The sequence below is a fragment of the Apiospora kogelbergensis genome (genome assembly GCF_038363985.1).
Source record: "Apiospora kogelbergensis strain CBS 113332 chromosome Unknown utg000001l_segment0_segment0, whole genome shotgun sequence".
NCBI classification, from domain to species: Eukaryota; Fungi; Ascomycota; class Sordariomycetes; order Amphisphaeriales; family Apiosporaceae; genus Apiospora; species Apiospora kogelbergensis.
The window spans coordinates 6658765-6678410 of record NW_027117418.1 but is presented as its reverse complement, the minus strand read 5'-3'; the positions used below and the strand labels follow the sequence as shown (position 1 = coordinate 6678410).

Here is a 19646-nt window from a genome sequence, read left to right as displayed (position 1 = left end):
TTATCTCACTGGCATAGTCAGTTTAGTCGTGAAGAAAGGATGTTTCAATGCCTCTAAAGGCGTGATCCTCTTGTCCGGATTGAGCGCTAGGCATCGTTCCAGCAGATCGACAAACTGATTTAGCTCTCGAGATTCGGTATCGCTCATACCACCGGAGGCAGCCATGAGGCGGGTTCGCAGGTCCCGAGTTGGCTTCACGATGGCCATGGTCCGCACAGTAGTCTGTAAAGATAGGTCCAAGTTAGCGTCGTAGACTTAATGAAGTCAACGTTGATAACATAGTGAAACAAGGAACAGGGCATGAGATCCAACAACTATGATCTGCAATTCCATATGTCCACCCAATCCAAAGAGCCGCTGTTACTTTCGCTCGACTCAGCGCCAACTGTGTCCCGCAGCTTGCAGAGGATGCTAACGGTTCCGGAGGAGGCCGCATGACCTGAAACGAGCGTCTATGCAAGCACCCCGGATCTGCTCCAGTAGGCCAGAGTTTCGGTTGGCATCCACCCGAAGATCTCAAAGCGAGCCCTCCGGGATTTGGGTGACCCAGAGATCGGAGCAACCACAGCTTGGCGCGTGTTGCAGCCGCATAGAATGGCTACAGGTTGTTCCCCGCCAAAAATAACGGCACCTTTATAAATAGAAAGACAGGGATGGAGGTGATAACTGATAGATGGTCTGGGACAGGGCCACCGGCAGGGTTCACAAACAAAACAAGAAATTCAAGACTAATAAGAAACAACGTACCTTTCCAAGTGTCTTATCTTGCTCAACGCTAACGAAGTTGCCCATGTCATCAAAGTGCAGGTGTGACAGTTGGCCGCGTTTGAAAAGCTTGGCGCTAAACTTGCCTCGAATCTCCATGATCGCTTTTAGCATCTGGTTGTTGCTGTCGCCGGTAAATAGAATCTTGCCCGTGTATAGCTCGTATAGCGTGCAGCCGATGGACCACATGTCGACTGAGTAGTCGTACGGCATCCCCAGAATAATCTCTGGCGCTCGGTAGAAACGACTAACAAGATAAGGGGTAATCTCGTTGTGCGCAGTTGCGGCATCTGATCTATCAATAGCTGTACCCAAGTCACAAATTTTGAGCACATTGCGAGACTCGTTCACCTGGATAGAATTAGTCAAGGGCCTGGCGATGGGGACGCTTGGGAAGCTTACCAGAATATTGTCAGGCTTGATGTCAGCGTGAATGATGGTGCATTTCCGCATGTGCGCCAAAGCAACAAACATCTGATGGGCATAGGCTCTCGTTGCGGGCAGGTTGATGCCCACATTGTTGCCGAATTTCCTCAGGACTTCTCTCAGGTTAAGACTGAGGTTCTCGAAAGCAAGACATAGATGGCCCTTGTGCTCAAAGTGTCGCTCAAACTTTACGATATGCTTTCGGTTCTCGGGATCGGCCTGATTGAGCTTTTCCAGGATGGCGATTTCGACATAGCCTCCCTTCCGGAGTGCGTCGTTGTTTCGCATCATCTTGATGGCGACCGAATTCTTCGTAGTGATATCGATAGCCCGCGCCACTCCCGAAAACATTCCCTTGCCCAGAGTCGACTGAACTTGGTAGCGGCCGTTCATAACCTCTCCAATGCGAATCTTGTAGTAGCCATCTTTATCGTCGCCTTCGAGTATCCCTCCCTGGCTTGGCTCCGCAAGAGCTGCGGGAAGGTTACGATCATCTGCAGACATATCTAATTGAGCGTCAGGTTTAGGGGCAGCAAACTTGTCCTCGTCGAAGTCTTCGGCAAACATGTCAAGGTCATCATCATCATCACCTGAAGTTTGTACAGGGGGAGCTTGTGGCTCTTCCTTAGGCGCGATCTCTGCCTTTTCTTCAGGTGGCAAGACTTCCCCATGAGGTCCGATATTGCCATTGCGAAGTTCGTCTCTCATTTCATCTTCTCTCATGTCTGCCGTTGGATCGTAATCCGCAGCTGAAGGCCCATCGTCCTCGGCATCCCGAATTTTACCATGAGTATTGATGAGGTCCTGGTCAGTGGCGATGTCCAGCGCGGCGGGCGACATACCCTCCTGCATTCCAGGACCTGGCGAAGCAGGAGACGACACGACTACACAACAGTTAGTAGGCTTTCGAGTCCATGGAACAAACCCAGGCTTACCTGATCGTGGGGTGTTTGATTCTGTGGCCAGCGGTGTACTAGATTGTGTATGAGCTGGAGAAGCGGCAGTAGCAGCCTTCTCAGAAGCTTGTACGGCCTGTACTAGCATGGGGTTAGGTCCGCGTGTCTTCGCCAGAAGCTCTGCGCGCCGACGCCGTCGGCGCTCAAGCTCTTCTTCTTCGTCAACGACTGGTTCTGCATGTACCTCTTCGGGTCCATTTGCAGCTTGCGAGGCCGATGCCTTGGCAGATTCATCATCGCCCGGATGCCCTTTAGCAGATTTAGTATCATGTTTAGAAGTACCAGTAGTTTCTACCGAAGTAGCCCGCTTGGACATGACACCGTTCTCAACATGCCTTGGGGAGCCCTGATGACCATACTTGTTGCTTCGGCCGTTCTCTAGCGGTCGACCGGGCCTGTCGCTATCGCGCCGCGTACGCTCATCTCTATCTCTTCCGCCACGGGGCGGACGGTAGGGTGATCTAGTGCGGTTTCGTGGTCGCTTTTCGGGATAACTGTCACGATCTCGGCTGCGATCGCGACGCCGGTCTCCAGCTCTTGGTCGGTCGCTGTCATCATATCGTAGGCCAGATGTTGAGGATCGGGGCGGCGGGCGGTCATCGTCGTCGTAGGGCAGGCGGGAACGATGCGCATCGTCGCGTTCGTTTTCATAGTGAACACGGAATCGTCGAGGGTCCGAGTTCCCACGTCCGGATGAATGATAGTCGCGGTCGTTCCGGGAGCGCTTGTAACCTCGTGGCGAGCGGCTGCGTCCGCTGTTGTGTCTCGAGCCGTCTCCATGATCAGGCGATCTTGATCTCGAATACCCAACTCGATTTCTGTCCTGACGGTCAACACCAATCCCATCAATCTGCGGCAGTGAAGTTGCCTTGGAGTTCCCCACACCGTTCTCCAGGATCTCGCCCTCGTCGGAGCTAGCTGGACTGCCCATGGTCAAGGCCTGCTGCTCTTTGTCTCCAAGAGCGGTTGAGCGTAAAGGCTATAAGGCTCGAGTAGAGTCCTTCCCTGCCTGGTAAGACAGAAGAAACAGTGTCAGCCAGAGGTACAAATATATATCGAGGCGCAGAAATTTGAGCCGAACCGGGAAGTCTCTTCTCAGCTCCTTCTCATCACGGTGCAAATGCTGCGCACACAGGTAGCGTCAGAAGAGTGGACACGAGCGCGTTCCTGTACGAGTTGCTCGTCTGGTTGGTGGGCTGTTCTACTTGAGAGGACTTTGCCAGATTCGTGCTTGCGGCCAGAAAAGAAGACGCAAGGAGTTGGGAGTTATGTTATGATGGTGCTGGATGGCGGTATGGTAACGTCAAGCAATTTACGAGGCTGACTCGGCGGAGACGGAGGTGACGAACCGACTGGACTGGTGGACTGGGCTTCTGCACTGGGGAGCGAGCCGAGCGAGCCTTGGCCCCAATTAACCTTAAAGCTCCTTTCCGCTGGTTGGCTGTTGGAAACTGCTGGACAACGGAATTACAAGGGCCCGTATCTCCGCCGGTTTCCATTCCAGCACCCACCATGGCCCCATGAGTCGCCAGAGAGCCGAGACTTTGGGGGCTTTGGGCGCTGATGGATTGGCAAAGGACCCTGTTCCAGTGGGTTGCCCCGCGGTCTGGAACTTTTAGGGATGCGATTTATTTTCTGACTTGGCCGACCGTTGCAGAGAAGTCTTTCCGAAGACATTGCCATTCGAGATACCCAACCAGTGCACTTCAGATCGAAGGTGCCTTACCAATCGCGTTTCGTTTTCTTCCACTTCCTTCACCCCACGTTAGATACCCTACTCCCAGCACCATCATGGGTGGCGCAAACAGAGATGGTACGTTTTTGAGATCTGCAATGCCCCTCCATGAACATCCCACAGGATCATGTCCCGCTGACACGACTGGAATCCAGGCGGCAAGGCCAAGCCCTTGAAGGCCCCCAAGAAGGTCGCGAAGGAACTCGACGAGGAGGACTTGGCGTACCAGGAGAAGCAAAGAGCTGGTACGTATTTACTATGATATCGCAACAGCTTCGTTCTGACAAGACTGCTGCAGATGCCAAGGCACGAGCCGAGATGGCCGCTAAGGCGAAAGGAAAGGGCCCTCTGAATGCCGGCACTCAGGGCATCAAGAAGAGCGGCAAGAAATAGATGACTGCCTACTTGCGATGCGGCCGACCCCGACCAGTTTCGATCCACGGGTTTGCTATTGTCAACACAAGCGATGCATGGGTGACGAGAGGCGGGATCCGGCTTACTACGATCTGAGCATCTAGATATCTCACGCGATACGACTGAATACCATCAATACACGATCACACGTTTCGGGGCGTTACATGCCCCTTGCTGAATCAAACCATGCCAATACTTTTGCTTACGAAGCTGGATTTGGTGCCTTCGGGTTGCCGCCATGCACTCACTGCCTATTGGAACCGTGACTGCTGGATGTGAACTTTCGTAATGTCCGTACATGATTTGAGTGCATGTGGTTCACAACTCTTAAACAAATAGATGGAAGCGCAAGAACGGCTGTCTCTTTTCTTCTTTCTCTCCCTCAGGCGCTGGGGGTGGGTATGCTTAATCGAATTATCTTTACAATAAGTCTTCAGCTGCTAGTACCTAGTCGAGTAACACGTTCGGCCTCGGCAGAAAGAATCCATGGGAATGGTTACTTTTACATGTGCATCCAACAACAAAAAGGCCCCAAGCAGATTTCCCAACAAAAAATAGACCACCGCAAATCCCGCATGCCGATTAGGCCGACACGTAATAGTGGGCTGTTTCGACGACAGGAACGACTCGCAAGCCAAGAGACGGGGTTAGTATAATACCGTCGAAGGTGTGTCGTTCCGTCCACATGTGTAGTTAAGTTCACGAGAAGCATCCAAGTGTACAGAACGACAGCCAGCTTTATTCCAGATCAACCATTAGAGTTACTTTGGCTGAGCATCATGTCCGACGCTAAGGCAACGGGCCGGCAGCCGGCTTCCGCCCACGACCACACCGCAATCGGAAGCGAGACGCTCCGCCAGCGTGGCCGCGCCGCGTCGACGTCCCTGGCGTCGACGGCGAAGGAGGTCGAGTCCAAAGTCGAGCAGGCGCTGCTTCGGCTGCTGCACTGGGACGACCTGCCGGCGTGGCGGCGCGACAACCAGTTTCTGCTGCGGGGGTACCGGACGGACAGCGGCAGCTACGGCGGCTCGCTGCGGTCGCTCTTCTACGTGCACAACGAGAGCGTCAATATCTGGACGCACCTGCTGGGCTGCGGCGCGTTCGCGGCACTCGGTGGCGTGGCCCTCTACCACGGCTTCGAGTTCGTCGCGGCCCGCTACGCCTCGGCGAGCCGCGACGACGTGCTCGTCTTCTCGTGCTTCTTCGCCGGCGCCGTCGCCTGCCTTGGCATGAGCGCCACCTTCCACACGCTCATGAATCACAGCCCGGACGTTGCCAAGTGGGGCAACAAGCTCGACTACTCCGGCATCGTCTGCCTCATTGTTGGGAGCTACGTCCCCGCCCTCTACTACGGGCTGTTCTGCCTACCGGAGCTGATGACGGTGTATATGTACGGAGTGAGTGTTCCAATGAAACCGCTTCGAGTGTGTAACCTTTGCTAATATGAAGCTTTGGAAGATCTTTGTCCTTGGCGCAGGCTGCGGTATAGTCAGCTGGGTCGAGTTCTTCAGAACGCCTGCTTGGAGGCCATACCGGACCATGATGTTCGTGGGCCTCGGTGTATCCGGCGTGCTTCCCATCTGCCACGCTCTGGGGACTTATGGCTACGAAGGTCTTGACCAGCGGATGGGTCTGAGTTGGGTCTTGCTCGAAGGTTTTCTGTATATCTTCGGCGCGTTTCTCTATGCTGTAAGTGTTGTATCCCAGCTCCCGAATCGAGTATGTAGCTAACACACACGCACACTATAGGTACGTTGGCCAGAGAGAAGCTTCCCCGAAACTTTTGACATCTGGGGCAGTTCGCACCAGCTGTTCCACATCCTCATCTTGTTCGCCGCGGTGTCGCATTTGATTGGGATGGCGAAGGCATTCGATTATCACCACACAATCCTGGGCGCACAATGCTAGTAAGCCAGCGTTGCACAAACAGATAGAGTTAGAGTTAGATAGACGCAACGATAAGGCAGGACACGAGTTGACTTGATTGTGCATCAGCACCCGATCGTCGGGTTGGCCCAATATTATCTACTATTGACCGCCGTCCAACCACCATCACCCATCATGCCAGGATCACCAGATCCTTCGTCGCCAAGGATATCACCTTCATCGAAATCATCTTCTGCATCGTCCATATCCTCGTCCGCTTGGAAGTCTTGTCCGATGTCCAGCCCCGGCTCCTCCTCATTGTTTCCTTTCGCCTCCGGCCGTTGGCCAGAGCGCATATCAACGCCCAGATCCATGATCCTGACTAGTCCTGAACCCATCGCTGCCGCGGCCCACCAGCTGAGGTTAACGTTGGGATTCCAGCACACGGCAGTGATACGACTTAGGGGCGCGTAGACAGCGATCTCACCAGAAGGCACCGGTCCGTCCGCTTGATCCTCTGTGGGCTTCGGATTCTCTACCCCTGGGATGGCGTTGTCCTGGGCGGTGGCCTTGTCTTTACCTCGACCCCCCTTCTTCTTGGCGGACGCAGCCTTTGCTTTTTTTCGGTTCTTCGAATGCTCTATTTGTGTTTGCCTCATCTTCAGGCCCCGGCTGGCTTTCGGATGGCCGTTGTGCAAAGGCCGGAAACCATGCAAAATCCGGCAGACGCCTCGTGGGGCTCCCTGCTCATCTTCGCCGTGGTGTGAATTTGAGGCAGTGGGAGTTTCCTGATACTCGTGCTGGAAGAGCTTAAGCTTGTGAGAGGCTTTGCGATAGAAAGTGACCTTCCGAAAGATATTGACAATCCATAGTGAACCATCTGAGGAACCGACAAGAACATAAGGGTGGCAGGATCCCACAGCGAGGCAGGTGGGTTGACCATCCAGGGAGAGTACAAGTCGGGCTTGCGGAAATATTCGGGCTGCCATGAAGGAGATGCAGCCGCTGGCAGGGAAAGCCGAGGGCCACACGCCGACGAAACCCCGCATGTGCTCACACCAGGCGAGCAGATTCGGCTGGAAGTCGATTATAAGATTCGGGTTGTAAACCATCTCTCCATTGGGTTTGTTCAGGTCTGTGATAGTAGCGACGCCACCCACTGGCAACGATGCAATGACAAACGGGTGAGAAGGATAACTGGAGCTGATATCCATCACAGGGCTCGAATGAATGGGGTGCCGCTGAAGGATTCTGCATGGGAATATAGACCACACTACCACGGACCCATCTGTGAGACCGGTTGCAATGCGGTTGGTATTAATCCAAGTGAAGCAGCTTATCTCTATGCCCTGTTCGTTTCTTATCTCCATGAGAGCAAGAGGCTCTTGGATCTGCTCTGGAAAGAAGTTAGTAATGGCTAGCTAGAAGCTATCACGAGACAACTTACCGTATGTGGCTTTACTGCCTTGCAGCTGAGGTTGTCGTACTTCCAGCACCCTCAGCCTACCGTCATTACAAAGAATGGCAAGCAGGCTAATGTGGTCATCGACGGGCAGCGGAACCGGACACCATTGCATGCGCATAACGCGGCCCCAATCAAAGCAGAACGCTACTGCAAGCTTCGGTTGGGTTCTGGACGGGCGTGTTGTGCCATGTTCTGTTTGCTCAATGTGGACTTGCCATATCTGGATACTGCCTTGCTTCAAAGTTGACTCCTCTGGGGCTTCTTCCGGCGTGCTGTAGTAGGCTTGGTCGGTAAACGGTATAACTGACATGGCCAGGAGTTGGTCGCCATGTTTTTTTAAGAGGCGCCCATCCCATGGACATAACAATGCCCCCGACGTCCAATAGGTAACCACCTTGCTCGATACTGTCGTCAGGTGTGTCATCGATTGGTAACGAATTCGTCGCGAGCGTAACAGCTTGCCCCTGTTGGGTCTTATACTCTTTCAGTGCATCAAAGGGGCCGAGTAGCGAAATTAGGGCAGTCGCAGTCTGAGGAATATACCAACGTAAAGCAGTGCTGTCCGGCATAAGCACAGCTTTCTGGCCACCAGCGCGACTAGAGAGATGACGGATATACCACTGCAGAAAACTACTTTCTTGGTCCTCAAAGAATTTAATGGGCATCCAGGGGTTCCGGGCGGTGTTCACTTGCTGCGCAGATAGGAGCCTGGGTGGTAGAAGCTCGTGTTTGGCCCACATGGATAAGTAAACATCGATCACTGTCTGGTAGTCGGTTCTATCGTCAAACCAGTATTGGCACAGCTCCGGAAAGCGAGACCATCGTGTCACTGGTCCTACGTAAGCTCGTGTCCACCTCGAGGCAGGATCCGAGGGATAGGGCTGGACCTCTCCCGGCGACCTCTCATTCTCAGGTTCTCGCAGCTTGCTCTTAACCACAGTTCTGCGGGACCTGGTCCTTCCATTGCCAGGGTTATGTGACGGCGTATTGTCGGACTCTGATGATGGATCTGGCTCTATAACGTCTTCGTCATCGTCGTCTCCAGCGCCAGGCGGGTTGACGAAGGCCTCGTTACAGTCCTCGTCAGCTACCTTTGCTGCATCATCAACTTCGTCATCCGAAGAACCTAGACTGGGGATGTAATCCGAGGTTCGGAAGCGTTTCTGCTTGTTGGTTGCGCGGAGTCTCATGATGAAATTCAGCTCGGATCCATTCCCGTGGGCAAATGATTGGTGACGTTTGACGATTTGCGATTAGCGAGCGCGACTGCACTCGCATTCGGGACAAGGCGGCGTCACGTTCCTATAGCGCTTGTGCTGCTAGTTCATCATGTGTCCAAAGCGATTGTAAACAGAAGCCAGGCGTGACAATGTATTGTTGTCGGAGCAAAGTGAGACGAAGAAGAAAAAAACCAGAATTATTTCATTCATTCGAGTACTTGAGGTGGGTGCTGATTTTTGGTGATGTAGGATGGGAAAAGCGGGACCAGCCCAGGCCAGAATCCATCTTGTTACTGATTCACCACGACAAGATCACGATTTATATGAGCTACACTGCAACATCGATAGATGTCAATTGAGAGTAAATATAAAAGCATTGGTTGGTTCCAAATACACATAGCTAATACCAACTCATCGACTCTCTTTATGTACTACGGTCGCCTCATTGTCTTTCTTGTCAAGCCCGGCCTCCTCGTCCTTGGCCATCTGGACTGCCTGGTCCTGAACATCATGCCGGACCTTGTCTTCCTCGGTTGGATACGCATGGCGCCACATGGTCCAGATGGAGTTTTGGAACAGATCATCCATTGACTCTATGGATCGTCCCTTGAACTCCGGAAACTATGCAGTTCCTTCCACGTTAGCATATGTCCCTGCAGTGCCGTAACAAGACCGGTCTTATTTCATGTGAGCCCACTTACGCAGAAGAAGATGAATACGCAGCCGATGTAGGTAAGGATAGCATATAGAAGGAATGTGCCCCATCCGAGTTTAGTCATCATGATGGGCGTGGCCTTGGTGATGCCGTAGTCCACGATCCAGTTAATGAAGAAACAACAGGACATCGAAAATGATCGGATCCTAGCTGGGAATATTTCCGCTGCGGTGATGTAAGGAGCCACACTGTGACCGAACGACCTGTTCACTTCGGTATTAGTAGGCCTTTCTCGATAGGTCTATGCCATGGAAAGCTCGCAAACATACCAGCCAAACGCATAGATGTATATCCAAATGATACCAACAATACCGCCAGCAGGAGTCCCGCCCGTTGAGTCAGGCTGTGCGAATTTGACGTAAAGTGCAATATACAACATTGCCGTAGCCTGGAGGGCGGCGCCAATCTGCATAGAGTGTCAATATACAAGCAATCACCAAAACACCAGGCACAACAACCAGTGTCTTACCAGCAGTGGCTTCCTTCTGCCTACGCGATCGACAATGACCGTCACATACACGATGATCGTGGCAAGTTTCACAAGCCCGTAGACACCAGTGGTCAGTAGAGAGAGCGACCCTGCCTTCACGCCAATCATCTGGAAAATCTCCGGCGCGAAGTAGTTGAGGCTGTCGGTACCCGTGAACTTATGGAAGACAAACAGTGTCGTGGCAAGGAAGAAGCGACGCGTGTTGGAGCGGACTGTGAATATTTCTTTCATGACAATCCAGTAGTTTGTGCCTGGGGGACAGTCGTTAGAAATCTAATGATGTGCAGAGAGGCTATTTGGCTTACCTTTGCTTAATTCCTGTTCTGCGTCGACCTGTGCGCAGATCTCGCTAAACTCTTGGTGAACATACGGGTGCTCTGCCGGGAGATTTCGCAGCTCGCATAGGTTCTTGAGGCCGAGTTCTCGCTTGCCTCGCGATATTAGGCCTCTTGGGGTATCGATAACAACTGCAGATTGAGTCAGTACTTCCCATCATGTGAGAGTTTACTAATATAGTAACCTACAGAACATCATTAAGAACATGCAACCTCCGGGGATGATTTGAATGGCGAGGGCCAGCTTCCACTGCAAGTCACTTGAAGAGGGCCAAAGCGAGATGCCATAATTGACCCAAAAGGCTAGACTATAAGAGGTTAGAAAACCCGGAAGGACGAAGACGTGCTTTAGTATACGTACCAAAGAGACAGGACAATGCAGAGGTTATAAGAGGTTGTCAAACTGCCGCGAACGCTCTTGGGTGAGTTTTCTCCCAGATATTGCGGTGCCAGCATACTGGTAGCCCCTATAGCTAGCCCAGCGATCAGTCTTCCGGCATAAAATACACCAAGATCGGCGATTTCCTAGATGATAAAATGTCAGTATAGATATATGCACCGTAAGAGCCTCGAGTCTGGCGGAAATGCGTCTCAATGCACGCAATGGTCGAACGGCGGGAGGGACACAAAATGATGGGCCTCTGTGTGGCCATAAAAGCATTGAAAAATACTGTACTTACCTGCATAGCAGCGCCAATGATAAACAGCAATCCGTACATGATCATACTCTTTTTTTCGACCGAGGAAGTCAGCGCAAGGTGCAGCCAGCAGTGCTCCAGCAGAACCCCCAGCAGCCACTATTATCATATCAGCGAATCATTCTCGATCAGGGGTAGGAGTGAAATCGGCATACGCATTGCGGCAATGTTACCGGCTAATAACTATGTTAGTATGATACATGTCGCATGAGTTCACTCATGGGTTTCTCACCTCGGTGGTCCGCATCCTCCTTGCTCATGGCGTCAAGGCCAAATGCATGTCGGAAACCTGTAACCCGAAGGTCAGTATGTTCTCCAGCAGGTACTTTCGATGCGGTAACACGAAATCTATTGGCGTTGAGTGTTGTCAAGGAAATTTATGTGCGCAATGCTTTGCCGATGGACCACAGATGGCGACTCACTCTTCAGGGTCAAGACTCCTCCGATATTCCCCTGGTCGAACCCGTAAGCGCAGCCAGCAAAGGCGACGGACGCAGTCAGGTAGTATATCTTCCCATTGAAGATCTCCCTGGGATCCGATCGCCACTCAGGGCTTGCCCAGATCGAAGTACCACCGCCCATTCTCAATGTTGAACCTGTTATTGCTAGAGTAAGGTCTGCTTCTGCAAATCCTTGAAACAGAATAGTAACGAGGAGGGTCTAAAAAGATGACACGGCAGAACTAGGGAGATGGTGAGTATACCTGTGTTATACCGGCGGAAGTTGAGGGTTCAGATATGCTTGTAGTAGCTTGTATTGTATTGACAGGCTTGGACACCCCTTAGCACACTCCCTCGTAGATATCCGGGGACTTCTCCCCAGGAAAAATATACGAGATCCAGTTTCCCCCATATTTGGAGTACCCCAGATTTCGCTTACCATGTTCTGAATGCCGGTGGACACATTACTTTGCGGGGAAAAGAAGGCTTGGTTGCATCCTTGTGGGACTTCATTTTGGGCCGACTTGGTGATGGCATGCGTCGGAGAGAAGACCGAGATCACCATTGTCATGCTAGTCAGGCTGTTCCCCGCATACACTGGAACATGGCAGCTGGCTAGCACAGCAGGGTAGTGAGGGGGGCTTCGGAGAGAATGCAGATACGCAAGGTCCTTTTTCTTGTTGAAGATGCCGGGGTTCATGTTGTCTGATTATATTAGCTCGAAATAATAAGTTGTGAGATATCTGGTTGGCTCTGCTTAACCCTCAGGAGAAGGCCGTGCTCGCAACACTGCTATATTTCTCGGATATCTATGGGCTGTCACTCCAAGTATCATAGTCATCAAGTGTCCCTAGACACCGAGAGGACCCGTTCATCAAATCAACATGACCACGCCATTGATTTCCAAGTCCAAGCCGGGTATTGGACGGGTCGACCATATAGAAGCGGCGACAGTACAGTGCCATGCATCCAACCTACTTGAACTTCCCGACCGAACACTGCTCTGCGTCTGGTTTGGAGGGACTCAAGAAGGTTGTTCCGACATATCGATTTATCAGTCTCGCCTGCAACCTGGGTCTTCTTCGTGGGCAACCCCGACTAAGATCTCCTCGGATGAGGGCCGAAGCTGCCAGAACCCCATCTTATTCCGCGACCCAGCGACAGAAACTCTTTGGCTATTCCACACTGCACAGCCCGCAGGCAACCAAGACGAGGCGGCCATCTTAGCGCGAACGTCAAAAGACGGAGGGCAGGTATGGTCCGAAGCATTCGAGCCTTTCCCCGGCAAAAAGGGCGCGTTTGTTCGCCAACCGCTCGTCGTGCTCCCCAACGGGACTTGGGTGCTCCCTATCTTCTACTGCCGCGTGCCGCCGGGCTTCCGCTGGATCGGCAGCGATGATGTATCAGCAGTCATGTACACCAGTGATGGCGGCACAACATGGTTGGAAAAGAGCGTGCCTGGATCGACTGGATGTGTCCACATGAATATTGTGGCACTACCGAAAAGGCAGTCATATGTCGCCTTCTTCCGGAGTCGCTGGGCCGACCACATTTACCGTTCCACATCCAACGACGGCCTCAACTGGGAGCCGCCGACAAAGACCACGCTACCAAATCCGAACTCGGGCATCTGCGCAGCAGCTCTTCCCAACGGTAATCTGGTCATCGTATTCAACGATTCGAGCGCCTCGGCAGACATGCAGCGAAGAGAAGGCCTGTACGACGACATCACGCCGGCCGACGATACGCGGGCAAATCAGCCGGGGGTTGATGGCAAAACGGCCATATGGGGCACTCCACGAAAGGCGCTGTCGGTCGGCCTGTCCGAGGACGAGGGTCAAACGTGGCAATACAGGGTGCTTGAAGATGGTGACGGGTTCTGTATGACTAATAACTCCAAGGAGCGATCCAATCGGGAGTTGAGCTATCCTAGCATCTTTGTCGAGAGGGAATCGTGCGGGAAGAGCATACATATTGCTTTTACGTTCCATCGCCAGAATATCAAATATGCTCACGTAGAAGATGTGGAGGTTTTCGTCCGCGGAGGTTAGTCCTCGACACTTCACAATCCATACGTACTTCAATACAACAAAGAAGTCCTACTCAAGTCGAGCTCTTGTGCGTGATTGCCCCGACCGTAGTAGGTTTAAATAGTGCGTCAATAGTGGAGGTGGCTATTCCTCCACTACCAAGGATCCCTAAACTCGCGGGTTCTTCCCCAGACCAGAACCCCCGCATCCTCTCGCTACGGGGCTGGCTTGGGGTGCCTGCCTGGGGTGTAGGCAAGGGCCTGCGACAACGGGGGGAATGGCCCGAATCTTGCCGCTTCAATCCCTCTTCCAACCCAGAATCTAACAAACTGGTTCCAACGCAGTCGACCTGGTTTACCAACGTCGCATCATGAAGAAGACATGTCGAAGCGCTCCTGGGAACAAGCCAACCACGAGGGCTCCGGGATGGAAGCCGACGGGTTAGATCACTCTCCTGTCTCGCTATTCGGCACCGTCCAGCAGTCGCCACCGCCGCGAAACCGCCATGGAACTGCCACGACCGCGCAGGCTACGGAACACTATAGTAACAGCGATGGCACCACAAACCACATACCCATGATATCCCGCAAGATTAAAGGTACGTGTATTTCAAATAGTCGAGTGCATGCAGCGTGGACGCGAATTGACCTTACATTACAGCATGCGCTTCTTGTAGGAAGCACAAGGTACCGTGGAAGCCGTATCATCCCAACCAAGAAAGCTCTAACTGGTCGCTGTTAGATCAAGTGTGTGATGGGCCAGAATCAGAAGCGATGCAGAAGATGCATTGAGAAGAATTTGGTACGACCACTGCATTTCGCTTGGGGGGATTCGCTCGTATTATATTGTTTCTGACTCTCCTCGTCAGGGTTGTGTGCTCAACAAGAGTTTGCAGACATTAATCAGCGAAAGATCACAGCAAGTACACATGGAACTGATCTACTTACCCCGATAGCTAATCTTGGGCCTAGGACGAACGAAGCTATAGTACAGGATCTAGAGATGTTGCATTCCGGATTGCAACGAGTGCTCAGAACTATGAACCATCCTTCACTTGGGCCACTCCAAAGCACGAGACAAATGTTACAGACTCCAGCTGCCGAGGAACCTCACGAGATCGGCCCGTCGTGCGACAACTCGCCACGACTATCTCCCGCAGATATCAACGATCTCCCGAAAGCGCCTATTCAATCCGTGTATCATTTGACCAAACTGAGCGCCCTTCGGTCACCGGACGATACCGATGCCAGCCACATGGACGAGCAGTCATTGGTCATAGACGATTTCATCTCCAAGGGGCAACTGTCTGTGGAAGATGCCCAACGGCTGTTCAACCTCTACATGAACCATCTCGACCATTTCATGTACGGCATTGGCGGTCGCCATAAGACCCTCGATGGACTGCGCAGAAGCTCCCGGATTCTCGCAGCCTGTATACTCACAGTGGCGGCCCAGCATGACCCCCAGAGCAATGTGATTTACGGCGTGTGCAGTAAAGAGTTTAGGCGACTAGTTGCTAGCTCCATGTTCCAGCGCCAGATCGACAGAGACTATCTTCGAGCCCTTAGTATTGGCGCTTACTGGCTGTCGGACATAAGTTGGATCCTCTCGGGTCATGCTATCAGACGCGCATCCGAGTTTAACATATCAGGTCTTTACCGGCGTGTAATTTCGGAAGGGAACCATGACGCTTTGGACTACATACGCATCTGGTACATTCTGTACATCTCCGATCAGCACCTCTCGACGCTATTTGGGCGGTCCCCGGTGATACGCGACGACTATACGGTGCAAGGATGGGAAGAGTTTATCGAATGCGCCGCTACCAATGAAGAAGACAACCGCCTGGCCAGTCAAGTCTCCTTACTCAACATCCTACATAGTATTCGCGAGCTTTTCGGGCCAGACAATGGAGAACCTATCTCAAAGGTCTACATGATGCAAATCTCCAGCTTCTCCAGGCAGCTAGACCAATGGTTGGCCAGATGGTCATCGGCCATCATACGTATGTGCGATTACTGTTTTCTACCGATTAGTATGAGCTGACCCGAGGCAGAGCACCATGGAAAAATCGGCGGGTTCCCAAGGAAGGGGGTTACTCTTCACTACCATTATGCAAAGCTCATTCTGTATTCGCATGTCTTTAGGGGGGCTACACGACTCCTCCATACCAGCACATTTCCTGGATTCAGCAGCGTCAGCAGTAGCTGCTGCGACAAACACAGTGAATGTACTGATTTCAGATCCAGAGATCCAACCAGCTTTGGTGGGGATGCCGTCGTACATGCACTCAATGACTGGCTACACATGTATGTTTCTTGCGAAGCTGGCTACGGTCCACGGAGACCAGCTCATCGAAAAATCACTGGTGATCGACTTGACCTCTCGATTAGCGGCACTCTACCGATCAACTCTGGTTGGCAAGTTTCATCTCATGAATCTAATGGCGGATGGGCTAGACAAAGTAGTCATGGCACTGCAAAATAACATGACGACCAACCATCGGCCAGATCCAAGTTTGTCGGAACCCAATACGCACCTCTATCCGCCCGCGGCTGCTGGTGATAACATGTTTTCGGACATGGACCCGAACTTTGTCACGGATTACAATGTCACCATGGGTGCCTCTCACTTGATGTTCCTGGGTGGAGGTCCTTCGGTATTCGATACAGCCGATCTAAGCCCGACCTTTTTCTGATATACCACCCTCTGACGACACTCTGTGCTTCTTCGGCAAGGCAACTTACATATATCGGCTTCCATCAGCCCTCGTACACAGAAAAGCTTCAAGAACATCGAACAATAAATTACATCAGAGTTTCAAACTATCGGCAAAGGCTCTTACGGTATCGACCAAGGGCACATCTGGTTGCATACCGAGCCCTTTGGCATAACTTGTGTTGAAGTTGGCCGGCCAAGTCTCCACGATTCCGCTGACTTTAGGATCGGGGGACTCGTCGATGAGACTAATTGCTTCCTTTCCTCCCACAGCCTCCAAAGCATCCAGTATGTCCTGTACCGTCACTTTGATTCCCGGGAGATTCACGGATCTCGTGATGCCAAACACATAATCTTCAACATCTTTGACAAGCACGAGGTTCTTAACCACGGTTTGCGGACTGCAAACCCACATCTCCAAGTCCCGTGGGACCGGGAGCGCACTTCGTTCTCCCTTCAGGGGCTCGCGGACAATCCCGCTAGCAAACGAGCTTGCCGCGGCAGACGGGGCTCCCGGTCGTACGATTACGGTCGGGAGCCGCACAATGCGCCCATCAATTAGCCGTTTCCGGGAGAGGTTGTTCAAGTAGGTTTCTACCATCAACTTCTGGGATCCATAGTTCGTCATCGGCATCGGACCAGTCATCTCGGTAGTCACCTCTTTTGGCGACGCCGGGCCGTAGACTGCGAGAGAGCTTGTAAAAATAGTTACGACTCCCGGATTGTGGATCCTTAGGTGATCCAGTATGGCTCTATCAACAATTGTTAGGGGCGCTGCTGGTTGGAGAAATCACCTGAGGGGACAGTCGGGCTTACCGGTGGCTCTCCCAGTTAACCTTCCAGCCGAGCTCATACTGAGCTTCGGCGGCCCCTGACATGAGGCCATGGAGAAGATAGACGGCGGTGAATCGTGTGGAAAGTAAAGAGGATATGGCTTGCGTGTCAGTCAAGTCGCTTTGGGTTGTGGTAATTCGGGTTGCGTGTTGCGCAACAGCAGAAGGGATGGGAGGCTCAATGACATCCGTCAGGGTCAATTGAAGTTCGGCCGACGACTCAAGTAGGGCGGCCGCTAGGAGTTGACCGATGAACCCGGCTGTTGTGCCAACTGTTAGTCGCTGGCAAAGGAGGTTTTCATGTACGAGCTCGAGTGTACTTGCCAGCGCCAGTGACGAGAACGTGTTGCTGTTTAGACATGTTTTCTACGAAGATGCCGAGACGTGCCAAACTTAGCGATGGTCCTGCCTGCATGGGTGGATGTGATGTATATTGTGAGAAGACCCCTGCCAATGTTCGGTGTATGCTGCGGCATTGAAACGGAGCGACGGCGATATGCATCGTCACGGCTATGGAGAAGCGGCGGGCGAGTCAATCCCGAGGACCCCCAACTACCCCGCGCCCATGCTCGCAGAGGGATAGAACACCGACAGCGGATCCAACTTGCCGAAACGGGACAGAGGACGCCATCTCGGCCAATAAGACCAGTTTTCGAGCATCACGGAGAGAAAGCCGATGTACGATGTATACACACTGCATACCCCAAAACCCCATCTCCAAAACTTGGAATAGTGCCATGCCTCCGAAAGTATGGGGATGTGGTCTGCGCAGCTTCACATGTAATTTGAGAGAGAGAAACCCGCCAGAACATCACTGGTTCAAATAGATTCCTGGTTTTTCTCCGAGTTGAAGAGGCATTTTACATTGCCGATATAGGTAGCAAGACTCGTTGCAGATTAACAACAAGACTCAGACTATTCGACATCACCTTCTTGCTTTCAGATTCACCCATATAGTCTGATCATGGAGTACACTCGGTACGTTTCTAAGGCTACACATCGCCTTTAACCATGATTTCTCTTTCGAGCGCCTAATCTCGCCCACACAGCTTAGGGAACAGCGGCCTCAAGGTCTCCAAGATCATACTCGGGTGCATGACCTTCGGATCGTCAACATGGGAAGGCAGCCCCTGGGTATTAGACGAAGAGGAGAGTCTTCAGGTGATCAAGGCAGCATATGACCACGGCATTAACACATGGGTGAGTGGTTGCACCCCTTTGACCCCCAATGCTTGAACCATCTGCTGAATGAGTATCTCTTCTAGGACACGGCGGACACATATAGCAACGGGAAGAGCGAAGTTGTCGTTGGAAAGGCACTCAAGAAGTTCAACATCCCCCGCAGCAAAGTGGTCATCATGACCAAGATCTTCAACCCGGTTATGGATGACGACTCAAGGCCGGCGTCGATCAACGACGGCCCTCTGGTGAACCAAATGGGTCTGAGCCGAAAGCACATCTTCGAGGCGGTCGACAAGTGCCTCGAGCGATTGCAAACCGACTATATTGGTAAGCCCGTGACACCCCGCAGAGCGCTTTTGCAGATGGGTCTATGCGTGTCTGTTCATTTGCTGATCCCGATCGTCCCTAGACGTCCTCCAACTCCACCGCCTGGATCGCGAGACGACCCCCGAAGAGATCATGCGCGCCCTACACGAGGTGGTCCAGTCGGGCAAGGTGCGCTACCTGGGCGCCTCGTCCATGTACGCGTGGGAGTTCGCTCGGCTGCAGTACACGGCGCGATTGCACGGCTGGACCGAGTTCGTCAGCATGCAGCCCTTTTACAACCTGCTGTACCGCGAGGAGGAGCGCGAGATGCTGCCTTTTTGCCGCACCACCGGCGTCGGCATCATCCCCTGGAGCCCCCTGGCCAGGGGAATGCTGGCCAAGCCCCAGTCGGCGGCGGCTGCCGGCGAGAGCGTGCGCAGCCAATCGGACGTCAAGACCAAAAAATGGTTCGCCGACGCAAACATAGAGATAGTAGACGCCGTCGAGAAGGTGGCCAAGGAGAAAGGTATCAGCATGGCCCTCGTCGCCACGGCGTGGGTCCTGCGGCAGGGCTGCTGGCCCATCGTCGGGCTCAGCAGCGAGAAGAGGATCAAAGAGACCATCGAGGCTCTCAAGGTTCAGCTCACGGACGAAGACTGCAAGTTCCTCGAGGCCGGGTACCGACCCCGGAATGTCGAAGGCATGTAACTCTGTCTAGTAATAACAATGCATTCTCCCCCAAAGCATATCCAGCTCTGTAAAGTGGTGCACTCGTGAATCGGGAAGATTTGGCTTTCCCAGCTAAGGGAGATTCTTAAAGTACCGGGTGTCAACGGTGCAGCATATCACAGCACGACCAGACGCAAAGCCCCATGGAGCGTACTAGTTCAACAGCAGACGCAGGAGATAGATCAGTCTACTAACCTGCTTGGAGTCTAAGGTAGACACTTGATCTCTGGGATCGTGCCCAGCACCATGATAGGCGGGGAAGTCCGAAGACTGGGGTTTCACCCATGGTGGAGGACGGATGTGGAGATCGGCGAGAAAGCCGA

General features: G+C 52.7%; 8 protein-coding genes across 8 annotated transcripts; 4 read left to right on the top strand and 4 right to left on the bottom strand.

Moving 5' to 3' along the window:
- Positions 1 to 3078, bottom strand: PG998_002157 (Serine/threonine-protein kinase prp4; the record flags this gene model as incomplete). The annotated part of the gene is made up of 4 exons (XM_066868975.1): positions 1 to 222; positions 748 to 1116; positions 1168 to 2075; positions 2127 to 3078. 4 exons carry the CDS (start codon positions 3076 to 3078, stop codon positions 1 to 3), a joined length of 2451 nt encoding a protein of 816 aa, XP_066737390.1.
- An 860-nt stretch (positions 3079 to 3938) lies between these two features.
- On the top strand, positions 3939 to 4275 carry PG998_002156 (uncharacterized protein; the record flags this gene model as incomplete). Its single annotated transcript, XM_066868974.1, has 3 exons — positions 3939 to 3960; positions 4038 to 4127; positions 4181 to 4275. The coding sequence occupies 3 exons, from the start codon at positions 3939 to 3941 to the stop codon at positions 4273 to 4275; spliced, it is 207 nt and encodes a 68-aa protein (XP_066737389.1).
- An 800-nt stretch (positions 4276 to 5075) lies between these two features.
- PG998_002155 (hemolysin III family channel protein) lies at positions 5076 to 6204 on the top strand (the record flags this gene model as incomplete). The annotated part of the gene is made up of 3 exons (XM_066868973.1): positions 5076 to 5693; positions 5755 to 5985; positions 6046 to 6204. 3 exons carry the CDS (start codon positions 5076 to 5078, stop codon positions 6202 to 6204), a joined length of 1008 nt encoding a protein of 335 aa, XP_066737388.1.
- Positions 6205 to 6317: 113 nt separating this feature from the next.
- PG998_002154 (uncharacterized protein) lies at positions 6318 to 8817 on the bottom strand (the record flags this gene model as incomplete). Its single annotated transcript, XM_066868972.1, has 3 exons — positions 6318 to 7558; positions 7610 to 7794; positions 7856 to 8817. 3 exons carry the CDS (start codon positions 8815 to 8817, stop codon positions 6318 to 6320), a joined length of 2388 nt encoding a protein of 795 aa, XP_066737387.1.
- A 441-nt stretch (positions 8818 to 9258) lies between these two features.
- PG998_002153 (uncharacterized protein) lies at positions 9259 to 11667 on the bottom strand (the record flags this gene model as incomplete). Its single annotated transcript, XM_066868971.1, has 10 exons — positions 9259 to 9468; positions 9549 to 9765; positions 9832 to 9968; positions 10032 to 10303; positions 10358 to 10519; positions 10577 to 10695; positions 10749 to 10912; positions 11068 to 11184; positions 11286 to 11374; positions 11508 to 11667. 10 exons carry the CDS (start codon positions 11665 to 11667, stop codon positions 9259 to 9261), a joined length of 1647 nt encoding a protein of 548 aa, XP_066737386.1.
- A 742-nt stretch (positions 11668 to 12409) lies between these two features.
- Positions 12410 to 13576, top strand: PG998_002152 (BNR repeat-like domain-containing protein; the record flags this gene model as incomplete). The annotated part of the gene is made up of 1 exon (XM_066868970.1): positions 12410 to 13576. One exon carries the CDS (start codon positions 12410 to 12412, stop codon positions 13574 to 13576), a length of 1167 nt encoding a protein of 388 aa, XP_066737385.1.
- A 2791-nt stretch (positions 13577 to 16367) lies between these two features.
- Positions 16368 to 17467, bottom strand: PG998_002151 (D-erythronate dehydrogenase; the record flags this gene model as incomplete). The annotated part of the gene is made up of 3 exons (XM_066868969.1): positions 16368 to 17025; positions 17090 to 17378; positions 17413 to 17467. The coding sequence occupies 3 exons, from the start codon at positions 17465 to 17467 to the stop codon at positions 16368 to 16370; spliced, it is 1002 nt and encodes a 333-aa protein (XP_066737384.1).
- Positions 17468 to 18070: 603 nt separating this feature from the next.
- PG998_002150 (NADP-dependent oxidoreductase domain-containing protein) lies at positions 18071 to 19302 on the top strand (the record flags this gene model as incomplete). The annotated part of the gene is made up of 4 exons (XM_066868968.1): positions 18071 to 18084; positions 18156 to 18306; positions 18372 to 18615; positions 18698 to 19302. The coding sequence occupies 4 exons, from the start codon at positions 18071 to 18073 to the stop codon at positions 19300 to 19302; spliced, it is 1014 nt and encodes a 337-aa protein (XP_066737383.1).
- Between the last annotated feature and the right edge of the window lie 344 nt (positions 19303 to 19646).